Here is a 21,535-nt window from a genome sequence, read left to right on the forward strand (position 1 = left end):
CATCACAGCTAGGCCAGATAACTTTTCTCCCATTGATTTATGTTCGTTGGTCATCCGGCAAAGTCGCAGAATTCTCAGGTGAGAAACCATCTTAGCAAGGTCTTTGACAGTCAGACAACATCTGTTCATGGGCCTTGAAAACCCCCCCAGGACAAGTGTCAGCGTCTGTGTGTGCCTCTGCGTGTGCTTGTCTAGCTCTTCTCTGCTTCTCCTCCTCCTGTAACTTGTCCTTCAAGTGACTCCTTTTATGCTAGGGATACACGTTGAAAGTTAATGTCAAATGGATGGTGCTGCCGTTGTCTCTGAAGAACAGTGTTTTCTATCAGGTAATGTGCTATTCAGTCCTGATGGTTTGTCCCACTCCAAGTAAAACAAGGAGATTCAAGTATCTCCAGACTTCTCCTCTCTTAGGCCAAGACAAGACTTTAACCCATTCCTGTATCTGATACACCACACTGAAAGGCAGAAACACAGCAAGCATGCAAGTTTAGAAAATACCTCCACGTTCTTTACGCTGTCCAAATCTGTGCTCCATTTCCTCTCCTGCCTTGGCACTATGGCCAAGTTTTAGTTCTGTTTTGTTTTCTTTTATACCTACTTTATTTTTAAGCTCAGAAGTTTATACTTATTTTCCCTTTTCTTGTTTCTATTCATATGGCTGAGGAGCCCTTTGCCATTTGTTTTGAGGCAGTTGAATTTTCTGAAAGACGTTGAATGGGAAATTTTCACAATAGCCCTACAATTCTCCAGCTGTAAGACACAGTTTTTCTTTGACAGATCTTTTCTGAAGATGGATCTTTTTCTGCATATTAGGAGGATCTCTTATTTTTGCTATCCTGTTTTGAGATAGGGTTAGCTGTGAAATCCTTCTCCAGACACCAGTCTGACACAAGTTTCAGACAACTTTGTGTACCTTAATTCAAAGATAGTCTAGGTTTCCTGCATGTTCAAATCCTAGAAATTCTCAGACCAGTTTGTGTCACTAACTGTTTCCCTAAGTTCATTGAAGTTTTTCCTTCTTTATTTATAGTTTTAGTTTGTTTTTCCTTCTCCTAAGTTTAAGGTGGATTGAATCATGAACATTCAAGCTAAGCTTACTTCTCTGAACTGTTTGTCTATCATTTCCTCGAGTACCCACCAAAACCAAAAATAAGATAGCATCTCCTTTTGCTCGTTCCACAAGAGTAGCTGTGAAACAAACCCCTGCCAGGAACCTTTGGTCTCTAAGATTATTGGTAGAATTTGTTCTCCAACATATTTCTGGAAAGTTATGGTATCTCAACATAGTACAATGCTCAGAAATGTTTCTGTCTCTACTAGCATTACATAGACCTTTATTCATCCCAAAATGTGACTCCAGCCTGTAGCCCAAGTTTTTCCCGTTTGAAATGATGGTGACCAGATAGTCACAGTTTTGTTTCTGTTTATCCATGTTATTTCTCTGTTAATGTACAGGGTTACCCATGGCTTTTATCATTACATGTGTTTTCATGGAAGAGCAAGTAATTCCAGCAACTGCGTTTTGATCATAACCCCTATTCCAACCATAGTTAGACCAGGTTTGGGTTATTCCTGCAATGATATGTTTGATGTCCTGCACCAGATGTTCTGGTTTCTTCATTTCAAGATATGTCCTGTCTTTTCTGTACAAAATTTTATTTCCACTTCCCATTGACCATACCTATCACTTACTATCATCTGCCTGGCTGCTCTTCTCATCCTTATGCTCTGTCCATCTATCTTTCCTTGTCTCAGCTACTGTAATACCCTTTATCAAGTGTGCTCTGTGGACTAGGACCAGGCATGGAGACCACATACATCTCCTCCAGGCCTTGCTCCTCGATTTATAATATAAAGCTTTTCTTTTCCGTTGTCACAGATCGTCAATTCCTCTTTCCAGTCCCCCTTTCCTGTACAGTCTCTTAAGAAACCCATCTTGAAAAAAAGGGATTTCTTTCTCTCATAATCCCAAGAGTAGTCCATCCAGACCTGAGCCTGTGTTTGCTGGGGTCAAAAAGGGAAGTAGGTAGCAGTGTACTTGAATGAGCATAACATTATTTAAAACAAACTTCTTTGAAAGGAGTTATATTGAATTAAGCTATAATCTTCTTCTTTGTTTGTAAACAAGCTGTTTAGATCATTTTACAAATCCATAGTGGCTACTGATTCTGTATAAAGGATTATGCAGTTTGTCTTTGTTTTTTGGAAAAGTCCTTCACTTAATTAGGCTGATCTTCAGTAATTTGAGGTACAGACAGCTAAACAAGCTGCCACGTGTGCACAACAGTTACTGTACTGCTGCAAGTTCACACCTGAATTTACCTTATAATAACAAGCTTATCCATCTTAACTCTTAATGTAATATTGGACATTTCAATGCACAACCTGGGAGTATATCAAATAGTCTTGGACTCTTCAGAGCTATAGGAATAAAACTAGACAAATATTCACAGTAATTTTTAAATGGAATTATGTAGCAAGTTGGCTAACAGCCATTGGTGCCTCATTGAGATGTGCCCTTAATACTTTAATATAGGGTTTTAACAGATTGTATCATACATAAAATGGTAACAAGCTCATTTGGAGACAGACCTAAGAAAGCTTTAGTGTCAAATCTCCTTGCCTTGTCCTTCCTTGGAGACATAAGGTCTGTAATTCGTACTTGAAATTGCAGGACTTCTGGCAACTGTTGTTGATGGAACCTATTACATTTTAACAAAACCCCTGTATTACACATAGAAATTACAGTGGCCCTTGGGACATTTCAGAGATCACACTGATTGCCCAGAATTCAGAACCAGCTTTGCCTAATAATTTGTAGTGATACTAGGAACTAAATTTTCCAGGCTTTAATTCTCTCTTAATAACAAAAAAAAAAACCAACAAAAAAACAGCTTAGCAGCAGCCCAGTCCAAAGAAAGCTTGAACTGCCAGACTGAATACTAGTCAAACAGAAATCAGTATTTCTGCAGTGGCCAGATTATTCAGCAGCAAGCCTCAGTTCTGGCGACAGAGATGTCTTGGATTATAACAGCAAAGTACATAACGGTAGCACAACTGGCTTGTCTAGTCACAGCATGTTTATTTTTATGACAGTGAATGCAGAGTTTTCATATCTTTCATGATTAATGCTACATGTCATTCACAAGGAACTTAATTGTGCTGCGTAGCCATTGCACAAGCTCCATACATTTTGAGTTATGGGCCTGTCACGACGTTTACTAACCTCTGCTTCGACTTTATCAGTTCTGCATAGGAAAGGAGAAGTGAGAAGGAAGGTAACATTTCTGAAACCGTGCATCTGTTCAGTGGGTAGTTTTTATTGCCGCTTTACCTAGCCCAGAGAGCTCAACGCAGCCAGAAGGACAGCGTAAACCCCCCCCAGAGCCAGCAGAAAAATCCTTCATCACCCCATCCACTCACGATTTTCTAACCTAGCGAAAGGTGGGATGGACAGAAGGGATAAGTGACCAGGGGCTGCTGCCTTTTAGCTCCAGCGACAACCAGCTGGAGCCAAACGTGGCCGTGCAAGGCCCGGAGTAGGGCTAAAGCTGTGCCGCAAGGCTGTGCCGCAAGGCTGCCCGGCATCAGGAAGAGCCGCCAGTAAGAAATAACCCAGCTGGGCGCCCAGTTGGCCACGCGAACGCAGGGCTGGTGCAGCTGGAGCTGCATGTGCTGAGTGACTTAAGGCTTGACAGCATCAAAGCCTTCAGTTTGTGAAGAGCTTATTTCTCTGGCTGTTTCTGATCCAAAACTTGCAAATTCCTGTGGTTTTTTTCACCACCAGTCTAGCTAGGAGTCTTCGCTGTACGGAGGCCAAAGAAGCTCTCAAGGATTTGCAGTATTCATATAAACCAGAATATTACAGATAAGTGGCTAGAAGTGAGATCAGTCCATCTCATGTCAGGTACCTGTTTCTACTCTGTTCAGTTAGGCAAGTACTGAATTAAAAAAACCCACAAAACCAAACCAAAAAAAAACCCTCTTACGTAGTCCAGATTATATGAGCACAAGTCACCCAGCAGACACCGGACATTGCCAGAACAACCCAAAATTCATGCAAAGAAAGCCCCGAGGAGAAGGAGGGAAACTTTTCTTCAGTCTGTGTATGTCTTGTAAGTGAAGAGCTGATTCGGGACTTTTAAGTTATTTGCTCAGAATGGGACTTTGTCTGAAAAAATGAGAAACAGGAGACAATGAAACAGAAAAGCAACATATTCAAAACTGATAAAAGGAAACGCTTTCTCACAGGGTGTGTAATTAGACTACAGGATTCATGGCTGCAGGAAGCTGTTGAGGTGAGAATTTAGCGCTATTCAAAGAAGGGATTAGTCTATGTATGTGGCTAATTGTAGTTTCTGTAGACAGACCTAAGAAGTGAAAGGAACAGTAAACCCAGAGCACGGCTGCCTTCTGCAACATTTCTGGAGCTCTCCTCAGACAACTTTGATGCTGACTAGCATCAGAGACAGACTAGGAGTGGCGGGATCTGTATGGACCGGTCTGTAAGGTGGATCTTACGGGGAAATCCCAAATACACTGTCTTGTACATGTGGAGAAGAAGAAGGGGTCAAGTCCACCCAAGTTTGTGATAAGTGAAGTACAACAAAGAAAGAAAGAAACAGTATCTGTGCTAAATTGTAAGTTTGATTTAGAAATTATTTTTGTTGTAATACTCTATGGTGACAAAGGGGTTGTATTTAGAAATAAAAGCACAAAAAAGAGACCGGAGTTGGCTCCATTAGCGTGGGCATCTTCCTTAGCCTTGGGTCACACCAGCAGTGAGCAAAGGTAGCGAAAGGCCTGGAAGCAGTCACCTGCTGCTCAACTGCTAGGTATCCCAAAACTTCATAGGTTTGGACGCAGGTTTGGGTCCCTTCTGCTTTGCCTTCCCATTCTGCTGTCTTCCCTGCTCCCATTCCTCACGTGGTTTAAAACTGTTTCTGGTAAAGTCGCTTGCTTTGGACCCCATCTTGCAAACTTTTGCTAGCGGACATAGCGCTCTCCTGAGTTAAATGCTTAGTCTGGTGGGCTGCAGGGTTGGGGTTGGATCCTGGACTCGCCTATGCACAGTCAGCTTCAGAGGTGCTCCGTGAGGGTGCAGCAGCTAATTATAGGACCTTAAAGGCCTGAGAGCTCTCCGTTTGTTGGGAGGGGGCTAGAGGGGCTTCATTCTTCCTTCTCCCCAGTTAGTTTCTCACCTCCCGCTTGCCATGCGCTTCACTTTTTTCCCCCCACAGCACTATGGCTTTTCTCCAGCGCCTCCATCCTACGTGCCAGATGTAACGAAGCCAGAACAAAGCATCAGTGCTGGTGGGAGCCGTGGGTACCTCTCCCCAGCTGCAGCCCCCACCCCAGCCTGCCCCAAACCCCCCTCCTCATCTGCCTGCTGCTTGGATCGAGGTTGTGCGCAGCTCTGGGCCTGGCCCCATCCCCTTTTCTCCCAAAGGGATCCATCAGCGGTTCTACAAACAGGAATACTTGGGAGGGAAGAGCTTTCTCACTGTGGGTGAGGGTGGACGATACCTGGCCCTGCGCTAGTTCGTGTGAGAGAGAGAAAAGTAGGAGCAGTGAGCTGTACAGTATCGGGAGCCACCTGACATAAACGGTGATTTAGACAGACTGCTATAAGCTCAAAAGAGTAGTTTGAGTGGAAAAAAGAGTCAGCGCAATGGAACATCCCAAGAATAGAACATGAGGTTTTTATATTTTATAGTCCTAAGTAACTCTGTGTCACAGCTACAGGACTTTTAGGAAACCAGGAATTTTTCTTTTCTTTTCTTTTCTTTTTTTTTTTTTTTCATCTTGCTTGAGTATTGCAGCCAATAGCTTTCAATTAACTTCTTTTACTGCTCCCATCAGTTGCTGGCACCTAAACAGAAGGATATTTAATTTTACTGAAATGTGAATGGCAATTTGGTAGGAATAAAAAGTCAAAGTGAAGCAAAGGCTTTTCAGTCTCTGGCACATCAGCAATACTTTATTGATTCGAGGGGTCTCTGCATTCAGCTGTCAAAATGGTACAATGACTATTATGATATTTCTTACACAAACAAACACTGAGGGCAATTTGCAGGGCTTTGGAACACACAGTGAGCAGGTAGGCTGCCATGCCCACTGGATACATGCAGGCTTCTTAAAAGCCTTGCTGTGCACCAGAGGGTGTTTGAGGTTTTTAAATGAAAGGAATGCCTTGAAATTGTCTTCTACAGATGGTATTAAAGGACTCAATCATAAGTTCACTGCAGTCAGTAGAGAGACTCCTACTGATTTCAGCATGCTCTGAATCAGCCCTGCTCCTGGTATAAAAAGCCCATTTTAAATGATGTCATCCCTTACAATGAAAATGTTAGTGGATTATATGGGGTGAGCTCAATTCAGCCTATGACTACCTTCAAATATACGACGTCTGTCATACTGTCTTGAAACAAAAATCTCCACATGTACAGGCATGCTTCTTGGACCTGATCTATCCCTCTGAAAATAATAGTTTGAAAAGTCTTCATGAGCTTTCATTAAGAGAGGTTCTCATGTTAAGGGAATGTACATTTGCAACAGCCAAGAAAAGGTGGAGGGGGGGAAGACAGAGAAAGGTGCAGAAAGCAGAGAGGTAAAAGGATGCTTATGAAAACTGGACAGAAAAAAAGCATTACTCAGTTTCAAATCTCTCTTTTAATCTATAGTAAAGTTTTAAAATAAAATACTAGTGCAGTGTTCAAGTAGCAAAATACCTTACTTGGCATGAAATTATTTTACTTACAAGAATATATGTATATGATTACATTAAACATTCTTTTCCTGTGTTTTTCCTAGTTGTTATGAAAGGCAAGAGCATAACTGATATTCTGGTCAACTGAAACCAGGTGTGGGAGGGTCATGGGTAATGAGAAGGTGTTTAGATTAACTTTGCAACTACACTACTAACTGAAAGGCTGCCCTTAAAAACCCCACAGTTTCTGAAGGAGAAATATCTTGCCTTTATGCTGAAAAGTCTTTTAATAATCTTATCTTTACCTGAGAGAAATATGATTAAATACTGAATCATGAAGTGAATCACTATCATTGAGAACTCTTTTTTTTTTTTTTTTGCAAGGCTGCAAAAGTCGATAGCATTCCTGCATATAGAGTTCAGAAAGAACCCGTTTTAAGTAACCTAATTTGCACTATATCACTCCTCAGGTTTTCTTTCACGTAGTAGAAAAATTATTAAAAATAATAGGAATGGCCAAAATCATTCTTTTTATTATTCCCTTGATTTCTGTGGAATTTTACCAAGAATTGAGTTCTTCTTGGAAAACTCCAAAACTTGATTAGGAGAGATTATAATTAAATTAATAATAATAATATAATGATACATGTAAAAAACCCTTGATACTGTTGCAAAAAAAAGCCCTTTCATACCTCTTTGAATGTAAAGAGACTTTAAAATTGGGTGTAAATGAAGCTGTAGTGTAAATGAGGATCAAAATTGCAGTTCATAATACCTCATGTCCCACTTGAGCTTTCCGAGTAACTTTGTGAATTGCCTGGAAACACTGGCTCAGCTGTACAAATAACAGGAAGAATCATCAGAATAAGAAGAATAACAGAGAGAATATTAAGCCAGATACTTGAGAAGAACTGAAGTTTTATTTTTAGCTTTTTAGCTGTAAAGTTTTATTTAACGAGCCACTTCCTTTGAACGGGCTTGGCACACCTTTTGCAAGTGATGGCTGCGTGCACAGCCCCCCACCTTTTGAGAGCAATGAATGAGGGAGGTAGTCAGGATCTATTTTTAGTAGCCATGCACTCAGAGACAAGAATGTGTTGGGTTTTTTTACCTTGGCAGATTCAAAACCTCTTCTTTTATCGCAAAACATGGGAAGTCAGATTAAATTGGCAACATTGATTGTGCTCTGTTTTATTGTGGAAAGGTGCATCTTCTTGAAGGTAATAGAGAATCTAGGTAAAAAAGGGAAATAAAGCTTTTGAAAGTTCTTCAGAAATATTCATTGGACACAGCATAAATAGGCCTGTGATCTGTGTTGCGCCCTTCTAAAATCCCAAGGGGTTTTCTTGTTGTTGAAACAGCTCTTTTTTCCCCCCAGGAAACCATTAACATCTCCCCTTCCTTTAGGGAAGCATCTTCAGCATCTTCCCCTCCCATTGCTCCCAGTGCTTCATGTCACAGTGGCCACAGGCTCCGTGTGGAGGGCTGGGTGTCACAGTCTACTTCAAAAGTACTAAAACCAGTGCTGGATGGTTCCCCTTACTCCAGACTGGTGCAGACTTTTTCCTGAGCATAGCAATTCAACAGTCCTTCTACTGTCTAAATGTACCGAGATGGAGAAGTCAGCGAGACACTGAACTGTAGATGTGGTATATGATAGCCCCAGGCGCTCCTGCTTGCCTCGGAGAAATACTGGCTCTTCTCCAGGAGCTGGAGAATTTGCACTTAGCCTCCAGGAAAAGACCTGCTTGCAACCATTCTCATGTTTAATATGAAGAAGTGTTTCCACGTGTTACAGTCAGACGTAATGCACTACAGCTCCTAGCGTCTCAGTGTTTTCTTCATTTTAAACACCCACCGCTTAGATCAGCAAGGAGACCTAACCTTAACTGTAGTCATGGTGAAAAGCCTCACCGCACACTCCGTTCCGGGTTGGTGCCCACAGTGACAGCTTACAGTGGGATGTGCAGGTCAGTTTGGGCTACCTGTGTACGTGGCCATCAAGTTTTGCTGCTGTTTGCAACAAGTGGAAACCTCAGCTGCTGCAGCAGCGCTACTAATTTTTCAGCCAAGCTTCCAGAGACTTCAGTGCTCTTTGGAATTTGGCCCCTCCTCCACAATTCGGCTGTAAATTAATTTTTCTATCCAAACCACTAGCCAAGCAGGGCATTGTTTAGGTCTTGAACTTGGTCCCTGGCATAGCTGCCTAGGCTGTGAGAAGGAGCGCTGCACATTGGTCCTCTCGAGCTTCCTCCGAACCTCAGAGCATTTCCAGATGGATGGAGGGCTGCCACAGTGCAGCAAGGAGAGATTGCGTGTGGGAGGGGGACTCTGGAGTCCTCCCCGCCACCCCAAAGGACACAGCTGGCTTGAGCCTTGACTATTCCAGCTTTTCAAGAAAGGCAACCTTACGTGAGGCTTAATTATGGGGGGTTGTTTTGTTTGATTTATGATTTGTTCTGTGTCAAACCAAATAGATCTGTCTTCCAAAGCTGGGCTAGCAGCTCTCTCAAACTTTCTAGTGGTCTGGGATAGCAATTAACAAGAGGCTGTGATTTACTGCATGTGTTGCTGCCTTCTCTGCCTGCTGTGATAAACTCGAGGACTCTGCAATTCAAACACGAAGGCTTAGGAAAAGTTGGGTGACCTGTGTTGAATGTGTAGATGCAGTAGGTAAATCCCAGTCTGCCTTCAGATATTCCCTGTTGTACTTGGACACATTCAGAATCCCAGGCTTCACATCTGGATCTTCTTGGGCATCCTTAGGATCCACCCCGAGTGTAGGAACACCAAGCTTTCTAAAATATAATGAGACTAATTGAATAACATATATAGAATAGTGGGCCTTAGCAGGGTTCTTGCTGAATTTTTCTGGGAGCCAGCTAAATCACATTTAATTCGTGAGTTCTCTATAAAGTAAATTTCCTGTTCTTTATTTCTTTAACGTAACAAAATGGGATAGAACCTCACCTGCTAGAAATCATTTCAGCTCCACTCACTTTAGCTGAGTTTGACTGGCTTACCCCAGCTGAAAACCTGGCTTGCTGGTCTCTGACTTGTACATATTTTGCTGAGTTTCCTCTTTCCTTTCCACTTCTACACTTTTTCCTTCTAGACATTTTTTCCAGCACTTTGCATCCCTCTCTCTTTTAGTTTTTTAAAACAACCTTGAGCATTTTCTTGTTTTCCCTTCCAGTCTCTCCCCACAGCTCTCTTAATTTTTTCCCTCCCTCCCAGCGTTTGTGGAGGGAGCACAAAGTTTCTGTGGCACATAGAAAGATATCAAGAGAGAATTTGGTGCAAAAGGAGCTGTATGAATCGCTTTGTATGTGCAGGTGACATCATTACACCAGAGAACTTGGTTTTATACTTGTATGCAGAATCTTGTAAAATCCTCAGTTTATGCTAGCATTTTATGGTGTTCCTGTTTCTTTTCTTTTTTTTTTTTTTTTAATAAGGGCTTTTATCCCTTGTAGTTATTCAGTATACAAGAGTTAGTTGATGATGGTGTCCACAAAAGTGTATTTTCCCTGAAGGTAGTGCAGCCAAAGAGAAATATGTTAGATAGACAATGAGAGGAGATAGTTCTGTTCCTTATATCCACAACATTCAGAAAATGACCAGAAGGGGAAACTTGGAAATATTAGATGAAAAATTACTTACTGTGTCATCCAGGGCTATTAGACAAGCTGATCTGTGGGACATGCCTTCCATGACTTTGTTCAGACACCTGTATGAACCAGCCACCCAACACTATACTCTCCACTCTTTTGAATATACTTACCCAATATACCCCATATACTGTGGTTTTACTTCTTGAAGTCCCTCGTGATTCAGATTCAGTAGTATGACATGGATAAACCTAAGAAAACATGAGGCAAATGCAAAGGTAAGACAGACAGGCTCTCTTTCTCTCACTCTCTGCAAAGGCAAAGCCTTAATCTGAATCCGAAAAAATACCTAAGTATGCATGCAATTTTACTTGCTTGAGAAATCCCATTAAAATCAGTAAAATTAGTTGCACAAGTGAAGTCACACCATGCTGTTTGGCAGCAACAGACAGTGCTGCTGCGGCACCTGGCCTTTTAATATGAAAATGGAAGAATAAAATTGGCTGAGAATTTTGACCTGTTAAAAAACCCTAATATTTCACCTAATAATTCCGGGGAAGGCATTGTTGTATGTTTTCTCCCTAAAACTTTTACACAGTTGAAAGAAACAGGATGCTAAAGTCCACCAAACTTTGCTTTAATCTTTGTATTTGCTTGCAATGCTTGTCTCTTGTCCCGTTCTTAGTTTGTTAAAAACTGTGGAGCTTGGACTGGCTTTTCTCCAGTGATGCTTTTGCCCTGATGGAATAAAACCAACAAAACAAAACTATCATTTTTGCCCCCACTCTGACAGTAAATTAATTCCATGTATGATCCTTGTTAGTCAGTTGTTTCCTACTCAGGAAAGTCCGGGCTCAAGAGAGCTGTCCTAGTGTCATGGCTTGTTCTGAGGATTGGTTTTCCCCACGCTTTAGCTTCTCATCTTGAAATGACATTACACTCATCACTTCTCAGCATCACATGCCCAACGTCTCTGAGTGCCCTTCTAAACCTTTATACAAAGCAAATCTAACATTAGCCGTACAAGGCAGCCTTTTGCCTTTTTTTTTTTTTTTCCTTTTGGCCTTCCTCAAAGGCATGAAGGGAGAAGGAAAGAGAAGAGCGATCTTGCAATGGTGGAGTTTTATTTCCTGTATTTCTGCTGCTGTTTCTTTTTGTCATATCCAGGGCTCTGCTGACCACATATCTGGACTTAAGATATGATTTTCCCCCAGATCAGGCTGGCAGAAGTTTCTGGCTGCTCTTTTGCTCTCACTCTTGATTTTCTTGCTTCATTGTTTTTGATCTGGGGACTCTCCCCTCTTTCTACATGATATCAGCTGGACTTCTCTCAACTCTCTTCTTCTTTGAGACTGCAGAGGTCTTGGGCAGTGATGACTTTTCATCTCTCCTGTTTTCCGTCTGTGGCACATAGTTTAATCCCCTGTGTACTTAAGGTGCTGTAGTCTCACTTTCGTCTTTGAGTTTAATATGCTGGTGTCCGGGTGAAACTTAATGAGCTGTGCTACAGAGGAGGTCAGAGTAGATGATCGAGTTGGCCCTCCTGGCCTTCAACTTTATGAAGCCTGCCTAACTGATATTATGTCATAAATCAGGAGAAACAAATGAAATGAGAGCCCACAGTCTCTCCTACACACACACCTGCTGACCGTAAAAACTGGGGAGAGAGGGGTTGAGTGACGAAGGGATACAGCAGCTTTTACATCGGGGTTGCCAGTTCAAATCCAGCCCTGGATGACTGGAAGTTTTTACTGACTGGAGGATTTGTAGCAGCCTTTGTGAAATGAGTTGGGTGGCCTCCCTCCATTTCCCAGTAAGCGTAAAAAACTCAACACCCTTTTAATAGCTCCCATAAACTGGCATAGGATCTCCATTTTGGAAGTTTTATTCATATCAGTGTAGAGGTACGTTGGGTGAATAGTGATTTTCCTTATGTTGTCGACTGGTTTGGGGGACAAACAAGGGTGTTTGGTTTTCAGAAGTGCCAGCTTCCCAGAAGCCACAAATTCTTACTGAAGCCACACTGCCATACAGAGAACAGAAAAAACACACACTCTAAAGCACCTTGTCATGTTAAGTTCAAGTTCTTAATTTCTTTTGGTTTGAATATGTAAAACTTTCACCATGAAAAACAGCTTCATGGACATTTTCTCCTGAAAATATTACAAAATAAATAATTGAAACAAACCCACAACAATTATTTTCATTTTCAGGCTAACTTAAAAATTTAGAAGTCCCACAGTCCATTTCCCAGCAGGAAAAAAGTATAGCTGTGCTCATGCTTCTGTCCTGGAGCAGTCAGCTAGTCCATGCAACTTACTTAAGAGTCTGAAGTAACAGTATAAAAACAGACAGTCCCAGACCGTCCAGTCGACATTCATGGGACATATATAGTCACCAAGACAATTCATCCATCCCATGCCTTGTCTCTGGCTTTTTCCTGAGGCCCGAGAGCCCCTAACTTTTCACATACACGGCAAGACATCACAGGGTCCACGGGAATGCTGGCAGGCCTCCAGCCTATTCCCTGGATACTTCCAAGCATCCCTAAGAACAAAGGCTGACAGAATAAACTGTTCTGGAGGGGATGACCTGTTTTGACTGTCCTCTTTCCTAAGGACTCTTCAGAAGAACTGGGAACACTGAGCACATCTCTAGAAGCAGTCAGACATGTGTGCAAATATCTTGGTACCTCTGGTAACATGGGTGAAGGAGTTTCTGAAGGGGCCTTCACCTACAATTAAAAGAAGACTGGAGGCCAAAGTGCTTAGCCAGTCAGGTTGGACCACACACCTAGTGAACAGGTCATTTTTAGGGATACAAATAATGCTGGAATTAAATTTTCAGCATGCAGCCGCTGCTATCCTCATTTCTTAGTTCAAGAGCTCATCCTCCAATGTTCTGTCTGAGCTGAAATCTCCAAGGGGGATTTCTGTATGGTGATGTTTTCTCAGAGCAGCTTCAAGTATATTTGAGTAGCCATCCCCTATCCTTGATAACAGATCATTACCATTTGGCATTTCAGATTTGGAAAAAGCCACTTCTTAATTTGCTAAAGCTTGTGTTACCTTGGATAGGAAGAATGGTCTAAACAGCCCTATAAGTTCATGAACAAAGGTAGCTCCATGAAATATCTGCCCTGAAGTTTCTGCATTACAGTCATTTACTGTGGCTAATAGTAGGAATATGTTATTTCACATATTCAGAGTGCAGTACAGAAAATAATTCACAAAGATGCAACTCAGTGATTTCCTAGGTATTTTCTGTATCTATCAGTAATAGACTGGGCCATTAAATGAATTAATTGTTCTTGTGAATCACTCTTTGTGAATGACAGAGCTAACACAAAAACTGAATGCAACACCACCGCAAACTATGGCCAAGCGCATCCTCAGCAGACGTTCAGTTCTTCAGGCATAGAAGTGGTTTCATCCATACATTGCACAGCTATAAGAAATGCCCTCTGCCACAGAAAAACTTTTGGGGGCATTTGAGTAAAAGCAGATAACTTGGGTTCCGGCAAACCTCTCTTTCCCCCACCCCCAACGGCTCCGTCTTTGAACTTGCGTCATTTCATAGGCACTCACAGGCGGCACGTACGTCGCTTGCACAATGGGTAGTTGAGCCCTGGCACGCTGCAGCTGTGCATATTTGGTCCACAGGTGTTCAGTTTTATGTCGGCTCGCCGGCCAGCTGCAGCCAAATCTGACTATTGTCTCCGAGCAGGGCTGGCGGGGGTCAGGAGAGAAGCGTATCACTGGCAGTTGTTGCCCCGAGAAGGGGAAAGAGTAATTCTGCCATTAATCCTTCCCAACCGGCTCGCCCCTCGAAGGAGCCCAACCCCTGACCGTGCAGCGGTGTCGGAACAAGAGAGGCTCTGCGACCCGCGGCGCTTCTGCGCCCGTCTCGGGCGGTAGGTGATGACTTTATGGGCACAGGTGCCATTGTGGTGCCGAGCGTTTCCCCACAGAACACCTGCTGCAGGACCCCGACGGCTCCGTGATATATATGCAAACATGAATCTCATTGACCAAGAGTTGAACTCTAGTAAAAATCACTTTATGGCCTTCTTTGTGACCATTGCAATGAATCCAAATTTCGTCTGGCTTTTTTTTTGCTCGGGCAAATAAGTCCCAAACAGCAAAACAAACACTTTTCTCTCCTCCTGAAACCCAGCTCTCAGCTCACGCAGTGTGAAAAAACCACACTAAGGAAAATCATGAAGCGGGTGACCGCCTGTCTTCCCTGTAAGTTTAGCAGGCCTGTATTTGAGAAGAGCATATTGTGGTAATAGGCACTGGAGACATGCACTGGAAAGAGCTCATAAGGTCTGAACATAAACTTGAGACAGGGAAAAACAGTTTAAAAATTATTATTTCTAGTACACCTGAATTTCTACTTTCATCCCTAATACTTACCACAAGCCTCATTTAAGCCAGGAAATATATCTTAAACAGATTTTCTTTTTCTTTTTTCTTTTTTTCTTAAGAGAACAAATCATAAGGAAAAAAGATTTTGTAAACTAGTTTTTCAAAACGACTGATTTGCAAACCCTAGTCACCTATTACTTCACCCCTCTAATTAAAACCAAATGAACTTTGCCAGCCTTTCTTCCTGTAAGAATTAAAGCGTGAACGAAATTAGGAGAAATGTTAAACACTGTTACTAGTAAGATGGCTTTGTTGTTATACACGTCTTTCCCCATCAAAACATGTTTTATAAAGACACCAAAGTTCCCGCAGTTTTTTGATGGGTGTTTGGACTCCATGCAATGCTACTTATCTGTGAGTTATATTTCTTACTTGCAGTACATACTCTGCCGTGGAAAGCACACCGTTCTTGCTGCATCCATGAATAAACAGGCAGGCACACACTTGTAAAGCCACTATGACACGTTAATGCACAAACAACCCTCGGGCTTGCACCTCCCATTTCCAAAACGAGAAATACTTGCTTATTTTTATTGTTCACTTGCAAATGATTCCTTAGAATTCAGAGTACTTTATTTCTACTTAGTCTTTTCTCTCAATTCTTTCTGGACTTAAAAATTTGCACTTTGTAAGACAGTGTGGTCCACTCCTCTGTCAGAGTAGAGATGCTTCATTTGTTATGTTCATTTTATGAGAGGAGAGTTTGTGAGCATTTTCAGTGAGAACTGGCTGCTTGTGAAAAGTTAACAGCCTGAAAACTGAATTCAGCTCCTTAATTACAGAACTGGTCAAACAGATGCAGTGTCAGCAAAGATAACAAGTGTCTGTACAAGTGTCTGACCCAGGAGGGTTTCTTACGGATGACAATTTTGCAGGGACTGGTCACAAAGGCATTTATTTTATGAACTCACTCTCTCTCCTCAAGCACCCTAGCACTTCCGTGTATACACAGGATACATCCTCCAAGGATGCTTTCTTAAATGCTTTATAGGAAACTCCTCTTAAAAATTCATTTCTTAAGGCTTTTTTATGGCAGCATGGGAGCTTAGTGTTTTATATGGGCAGTGCCATTACCTTGCTGCTTGTAAAGCACGGTGAAGAGAAAACAAGTCGGTGAAGGCACAGGTACTGTGGAGGGAATTGCACCTCTGTAAGCCTCTCTGCTGAAATTTCCCCCCGTTCTGTGCTGGAGAAGGATGAGGCTATGTGCACCCATACCGAAACCCGCAGGCTGGGGTTGCAGCCGGAGCAGAGGAGTGAATTCGTTACGTACCCGTCCCTGCCTCGCAGAGCCAGAGGACTGCAGGGCTGGGCAGTGACGAGGCGGGAGCGGGTAAAGGATTCTTCAGCAAAAGATGCTGTGCTTGACAAAACACTGACTTGCCACGAACGTGATATTTTGTTGGAATTTGTCACTGGCAGCAACTTTAGTGGGGAAGATTTCACCAAGTCCAGGGAAGGATTTCTGCTCAAGAGAGCAAGATCTGCCCCGGCAGAGATGGCGCGGGCATCCCCGGGTTGCCTCCTGCCCCGGTATGAGTCTTGTGCCAGGGGAAGGAGAAACTGGTGCAGCGTCTCCCCAGGGCGTGGGAGACTCACATTGAAGTTCTTACTTTAAGAAAGGTGATTTCATTTACAAAGATGGGAACTTTCAGGATCTTGCTTACTATCATTGACCAAAAAAATTAAGAGGTCTTAACAATGAAGCTAATTCATAAGTGAGTGTAACTGATTCAGCGAGGGAGTTTTGCATGAAGAGAGTATGTGTTTTGTCAGCTCTGAAAAGTCCAGCTCTTCAGAGCTCAGCCATATTTATTCTCTCTTCACATCCTTTAATTTGTAATTCCCAGGAACTGTAAAGGAGGCTCAACACCAGTGCAAAAATCAGGCTATGGCTTTGGACAATGAATTCATGTAATTTGTATATAAGGTAGTATATGTGTGTAGTAATATATATGTGTATAATGCTTTGAACAACACAGGAGCCAGTAAAGTGCGTGCAGTTATGTCTAAGGTGTAATCCAGAGATGTGATTGCAGCATCTGAGCTAACTTTAAGCTGAATTTGTGACCTTGTCCGAGACCTGGTGCCTCTTCCTCCAGCACACCTTTGCAGTTAGTGCCCCCTGAACTTCGTGCCACTGCCGCTCCACTCGCAGCGGTGAGTGGGGCAGCTTTAGGATAGCTTGGATGTGTCTGTACCTGTGGTCCTGTCTGTGACCGCAATGGGAGCATACCAGCAGGGCAGTTCCTGCTCTGAGGAGCTCACAGCCTGTTACAAAGGTGGGGAATACTACCAAGACCCAAAATGCAAGGTCAGAAAAGAGAAAAAAAAATAATTTGGGTATCGCGTGACAGTCTCTTCCCTGTACTGCTGCTGAGTGTGATCCTGGACAAATGTCTCTTCCGACACTTTCGTCACCTTCCCCATCCATGCGGTGACAGTGAAAGCGCCTTCCCTCAGAGCAACCACGACCTTTAATTTTTAGGGTATCAAAAGACCATCCCAGAACTATCTGGATATAAGTAATTGTTCCAAAGGGTTCATTATTTGTGCCACAGGGTGACCCAGGAGAACAGTATCTCAGGGAGAATGAGGAGAATTTGGCTGGAATGAAGATTCCCAGTGCTCTCCCAAGCAGATCCCAACCCAGGGAGAGTTGCAGAAACCTCGCTCTGGTGTTTTGGCCTTTCCTTGGCTCTGGTTTGGATTCATTTCCTCAAAGCGTTTCTGAATTATGTAATACCTTCTGCAGCTCAATTTTTTTTCTATGCTATCATCTTAATTAGTGTGCTGGGCTACCAGTGTAGCAACTAATTGTAATAAGCTGATCAGGGACCGGTTAGAATTGCCTCTTATTGATCTGGGTGCCAGATCCAGAGTCCAGCAGCTCCCCTGGGTGACCTGTCTGCGCGGCTTTGCACCCTGAATATAGCATAACATAGCGCAGCAAAGATGTGCGAGGGAAGCTCTATCATCCTACATCATCCCAGGGTTTTAAATAGTTCTAGTTATCAGGAAATTATGTCAGAGCGTGTGTTAGATGCCTAGCCTATTTTGGCACCTTTTTGAAAAACAAAACTGCCAAAATACCTTTAAGAATTTGGCCTTGGGTGAAGGCCAACATGAAGTCAGCTGGCAGAGTCAGAAGCTGTACCCGGGCCTCCTGAGTCCCAGGGTGATGGCTTAGCCATGAGACTGCTCTTCTACACAAGGTCTGTTGGCACCATATGGCTCCTGAGTTTGACAGATAGTAAATCCAACCACAAACAGAGTTTTGGAGAAATTAAAACTGTTCATGAATCCACTTAAATTTAGGAATCTGTCCCAGCAAAAGTAATGAGGGAAGGGTTTTGAAAATATCAAGAAAAAGCAATTCAACATTTTTAAAAATGGAAATGTGTTGCTTATGGAAAGCTGAAGTGTTGTGCTTCATCAATCCTGAAATGAAACTTTCCTTTACTCCAAGATGACCTTTAAAAAAATCAAGCCATATTTCATTAAAAACAAGGGAAGGAGGGCTTTAAAGGGATAAACATCCCAAAGCACATTTCAGGTCAACCCAAAAGAAAATTTTAAAGTTCCTCTATTTCATTATAAAATTCATAAAATCTCAATATCTTGCAGATTGCACTCCCCACCTCGGGTCGCTCCCTGTGATATATCTATGGATTTTGCCGGGATACTTTTCAAGACCGTTCTCCCCTCTCTTGCACCACTTCCCTGACAAATCCAGGCCTTTGCTCACCGCCCTGCCAGCTCCCCTGTGCTGACATTCAGTTTGTTTGGTTATGTATTTAAAAGCAGAGCAAGCTGCCAGTTTGCTGCAGCTCTCTGAGCTGGAGCTCTTTGAAGAGACCCACAGACAGAGTCTGACTGAATCAAGTCCCCGGGGATGCTGCAAGTCAGCAGACTTAGCCGTTAAGCTGCCGAGAGGTTCAAGTGAGGCTGCCCGTGGAAAAAAAATTAAAAAAAAAAAAAAAAGAAAGTCAGATCAGAACTGAAGCTGGGTAAAGTCAGACTGGAAACACTTCAGACAATTCCTGGAAAGTAAACAAAGAAAAAAGAAGAAAAGAGAAAAAAGATATAGGGAGAGTCTCACTGTTGGAAGCTACACAGGGGGCACTCGGCCATGGTCCTGATGAATGCGTGCAGATCATACTGTAGGCTGATCACCTGGCATAAATGATACCGAACTTTTCAGGTGTTTCCCACCGAGAGACAGACACTGGGGGCCAGCAGTGCTCAGCTGTTGGATAAAGTACAATTTTCTGAGGGCAGGGGAGTGTTGGGGTGCAAAGCTGCTGCAAAGTTTTAGCTGTTTAGATCTCTGAGAGGAGCTGTCTCCACAGGCATGGGAAATGACTGCTCTCTGCTCAGTGAGGACATGAAACAGCAGAGGAGCAGCTCAAGCAGCCCAACTGTTGTGGTGGTTATGCCCCTGTGCAGCTTCGTCCATGAGATTTTGTACAGAGCCTGCACACCCTGGTGAATGGAAGAGCTATTGCTACATGCAGATGCTACACATCTGCTACGTGTGCTCATGGCTCTAAAGGGTTCTTGGACCAGGTTATTCCTCATAATGCTGCTATTATAATTTTAAATGTCACCAAACACTGGCTTGGAAGCAAAAAGTATCCCTTAAGAACCATTCATAAAAATCCATGTGTATGGATCATGAAAGTAATATTTCAGCTGCAAGCTGAAATTTCCCAGATAACTGAGTCCCTGAAAATAATACTTCTTTCCACAGCATCCTATTATAAAAATTAAGACTGCAGTTCCACAGGAACTGCTCTTTAGCCTTATCTCTGCTTAGCTGCCTCCACCAGGATAGGAACCACAGCAATATGTGGTAGCAATCACTATATTCTTTCTGGGTCATTGCTTGTCTGTGCAAATGTGGCCTATCCAGAGAGAGAAATTAAAAAAAAACCAAACCACATATTTTTTGCTTTTGATTCAGGAGCTTCTCTGTGGCAGGAGCGAGTCCAGCCTTAGCTCCTGTGAAACCTTCGTATCTAGCACTTACAGATCTGCCACTGTTGGTGGGCAGTCTGCAAAAAGAGAGGAAGGTAGCCGGCGTGTAGGAAAGTTGGTCCCCCGTGGCTGTGGCAGGGAAGGTGCTCCAGAAGTCCCAAGGAGGACTGTCAGCAATAGGATGGAGGCTCAGAGGGGAAACAGTGCAGGGAATGAATAGTCAGGACGGTGTGTATCCTGGTGCCCTGTGTTACGAAGCTAGTAAATAGCTCTGTCTTGTCATAAACTGATCTTTCAATGCTGTGTGGCTTCCTTCCCAGATAATGTGAGGAGTTTCAGGAAAAAGCAGACCCAGCACTGAAACCAACAGCGAGGTGCTTAGCTAATAGTGAAGCTGGTTGAGTTATCACTGCTACATCTATTTGGTCATGAAGTAAAACTTTTGATATCACGGAGATAGAATCAGAGAATCACAGAATGGTTTGGGTCAGAAGGGATGTTTAAAGATGATCTAGTCCAACCTCCATGCCATGGGCAGGGACACCTTCCACTAGACCAGGTTGCTCAAAGCCCCATCCAGCCTGGCCTTGAACACTGCCAGGGATGGGGCATCCACAACTTCTCTGGGCAACCTGTTCCAGTGCCTCGCCACCCTCGTAGTAAAAAAAAAAATTCTTCCTCATGTCCAGTCTAAATCTACCCTCTTTCAGTTTTAAACCATTGTCCCTTGTCCTGTCACCACAGGCCCTGGCAAAAAGTCTTTCTGCATCCTTCTCATAAGCCCCCTTTATATATTGAAAGGCCACAATAAGGTCTCGCAGAGGACTTCTCTTCTCCAGGCAGAACAACCCCAACTTTCTCAGCCTTTCTTTGCAGGAGAGGTGTTCCAGCCCTCTGACCATTTTAGTGGCCTCCTCTGGACCCGCTCTAACAGGTCCAAGTCTGTCTTGTGCTGGGGACCCCAGAGCTGGACGCAGAACTCCAGGTGGGGTCTCACCAGAGCAGAGCAGAGGGGCAGAATCACCTCCCTCAACCTGCTGGCCATGCTTCTTTTTATGCAGCCCAGGATTTCTGGGCTGCAAGCACACATTGCTGGCTCATATCCAATTTTACATACACCAGTTTTCTCAAGTCCTTCTCTACAGGGCTGCTTTCAATCAATTCATCACCCAGTCTGTACTGAAATTGGGGATTGCCTCAGGCAAGGTGCAGGACCTTGCACTTGGCCTTCATATTTTGTCATCAGCAGCTGGTCTTTATACTTGGCCTGATACCTGGTCATCAGCAGTGGAGAAGGTAGGACGTCCAGCATGGGTCTGCTTCCCTTGTTTGTGGAGAGTGACAGAGGTCCTCCTCTTGGAGCAGCAACTACCACATGTCATTCAACACCAGACTAAAATATTCCTATGTGTTGTCAGCTTGTGAGTGGCACTGGAGAGCATTTGTCATGACATTTCATTCAGCTGCGGTATATTTGGAGCATACTGAGTTGTAAGGGTCAATGCTTCAGTAGAAGAATACCCAGAATGCAGTTTGCAAAATATGTGATGCAGCACTATAATACAAGAACACGGAACCACAGAATGGCTGAGGTTGGAAGGGACCTCTGGAAGTCATCTGGTCCATCTCCCTGCTCAAGCAGGACCACCTAGAGATGGTTGCCCAGGACCATGTCCAGATGGCTTTTGAATATTTCCAAGAAAGGAGACTCCACCACCTCTCTGGGCCAGTGCTTGGTCACCCTCACAGTAAAAAAGTGTTTCCTGATGTCAGATGGACTGTCCTGTGTTTCAGGTTGTGCCCAC

General features: G+C 43.2%; 1 protein-coding gene across 12 annotated transcripts in view; it reads left to right on the forward strand.

Annotated features, from left to right (window-relative positions):
- Positions 1-21,535, forward strand: part of LOC104323056 (potassium voltage-gated channel subfamily KQT member 1) — a 517,159-nt gene that overhangs the window by 398,795 nt on the left and 96,829 nt on the right. Inside the window, exon 17 of one of the 12 annotated variants that reach the window (XM_069806837.1) lies at positions 17,312-18,738. The exons of 8 other annotated variants lie outside the window; for them this stretch is intronic. In XM_069806837.1, the coding sequence (XP_069662938.1) occupies positions 17,312-17,539 (228 nt within the window). In that variant the 3' untranslated portion in view covers positions 17,540-18,738. Of the gene's footprint in view, positions 1-5,240; positions 8,047-17,311; positions 18,739-21,535 lie in introns of those variants that run through there. 3 more of the 12 variants (XM_069806851.1, XM_069806839.1, XM_069806836.1) reach the window with 3 other exon arrangements.

Source organism: Haliaeetus albicilla, chromosome 19 (genome assembly GCF_947461875.1).
Source record: "Haliaeetus albicilla chromosome 19, bHalAlb1.1, whole genome shotgun sequence".
Taxonomy (NCBI): domain Eukaryota; kingdom Metazoa; phylum Chordata; class Aves; order Accipitriformes; family Accipitridae; genus Haliaeetus; species Haliaeetus albicilla.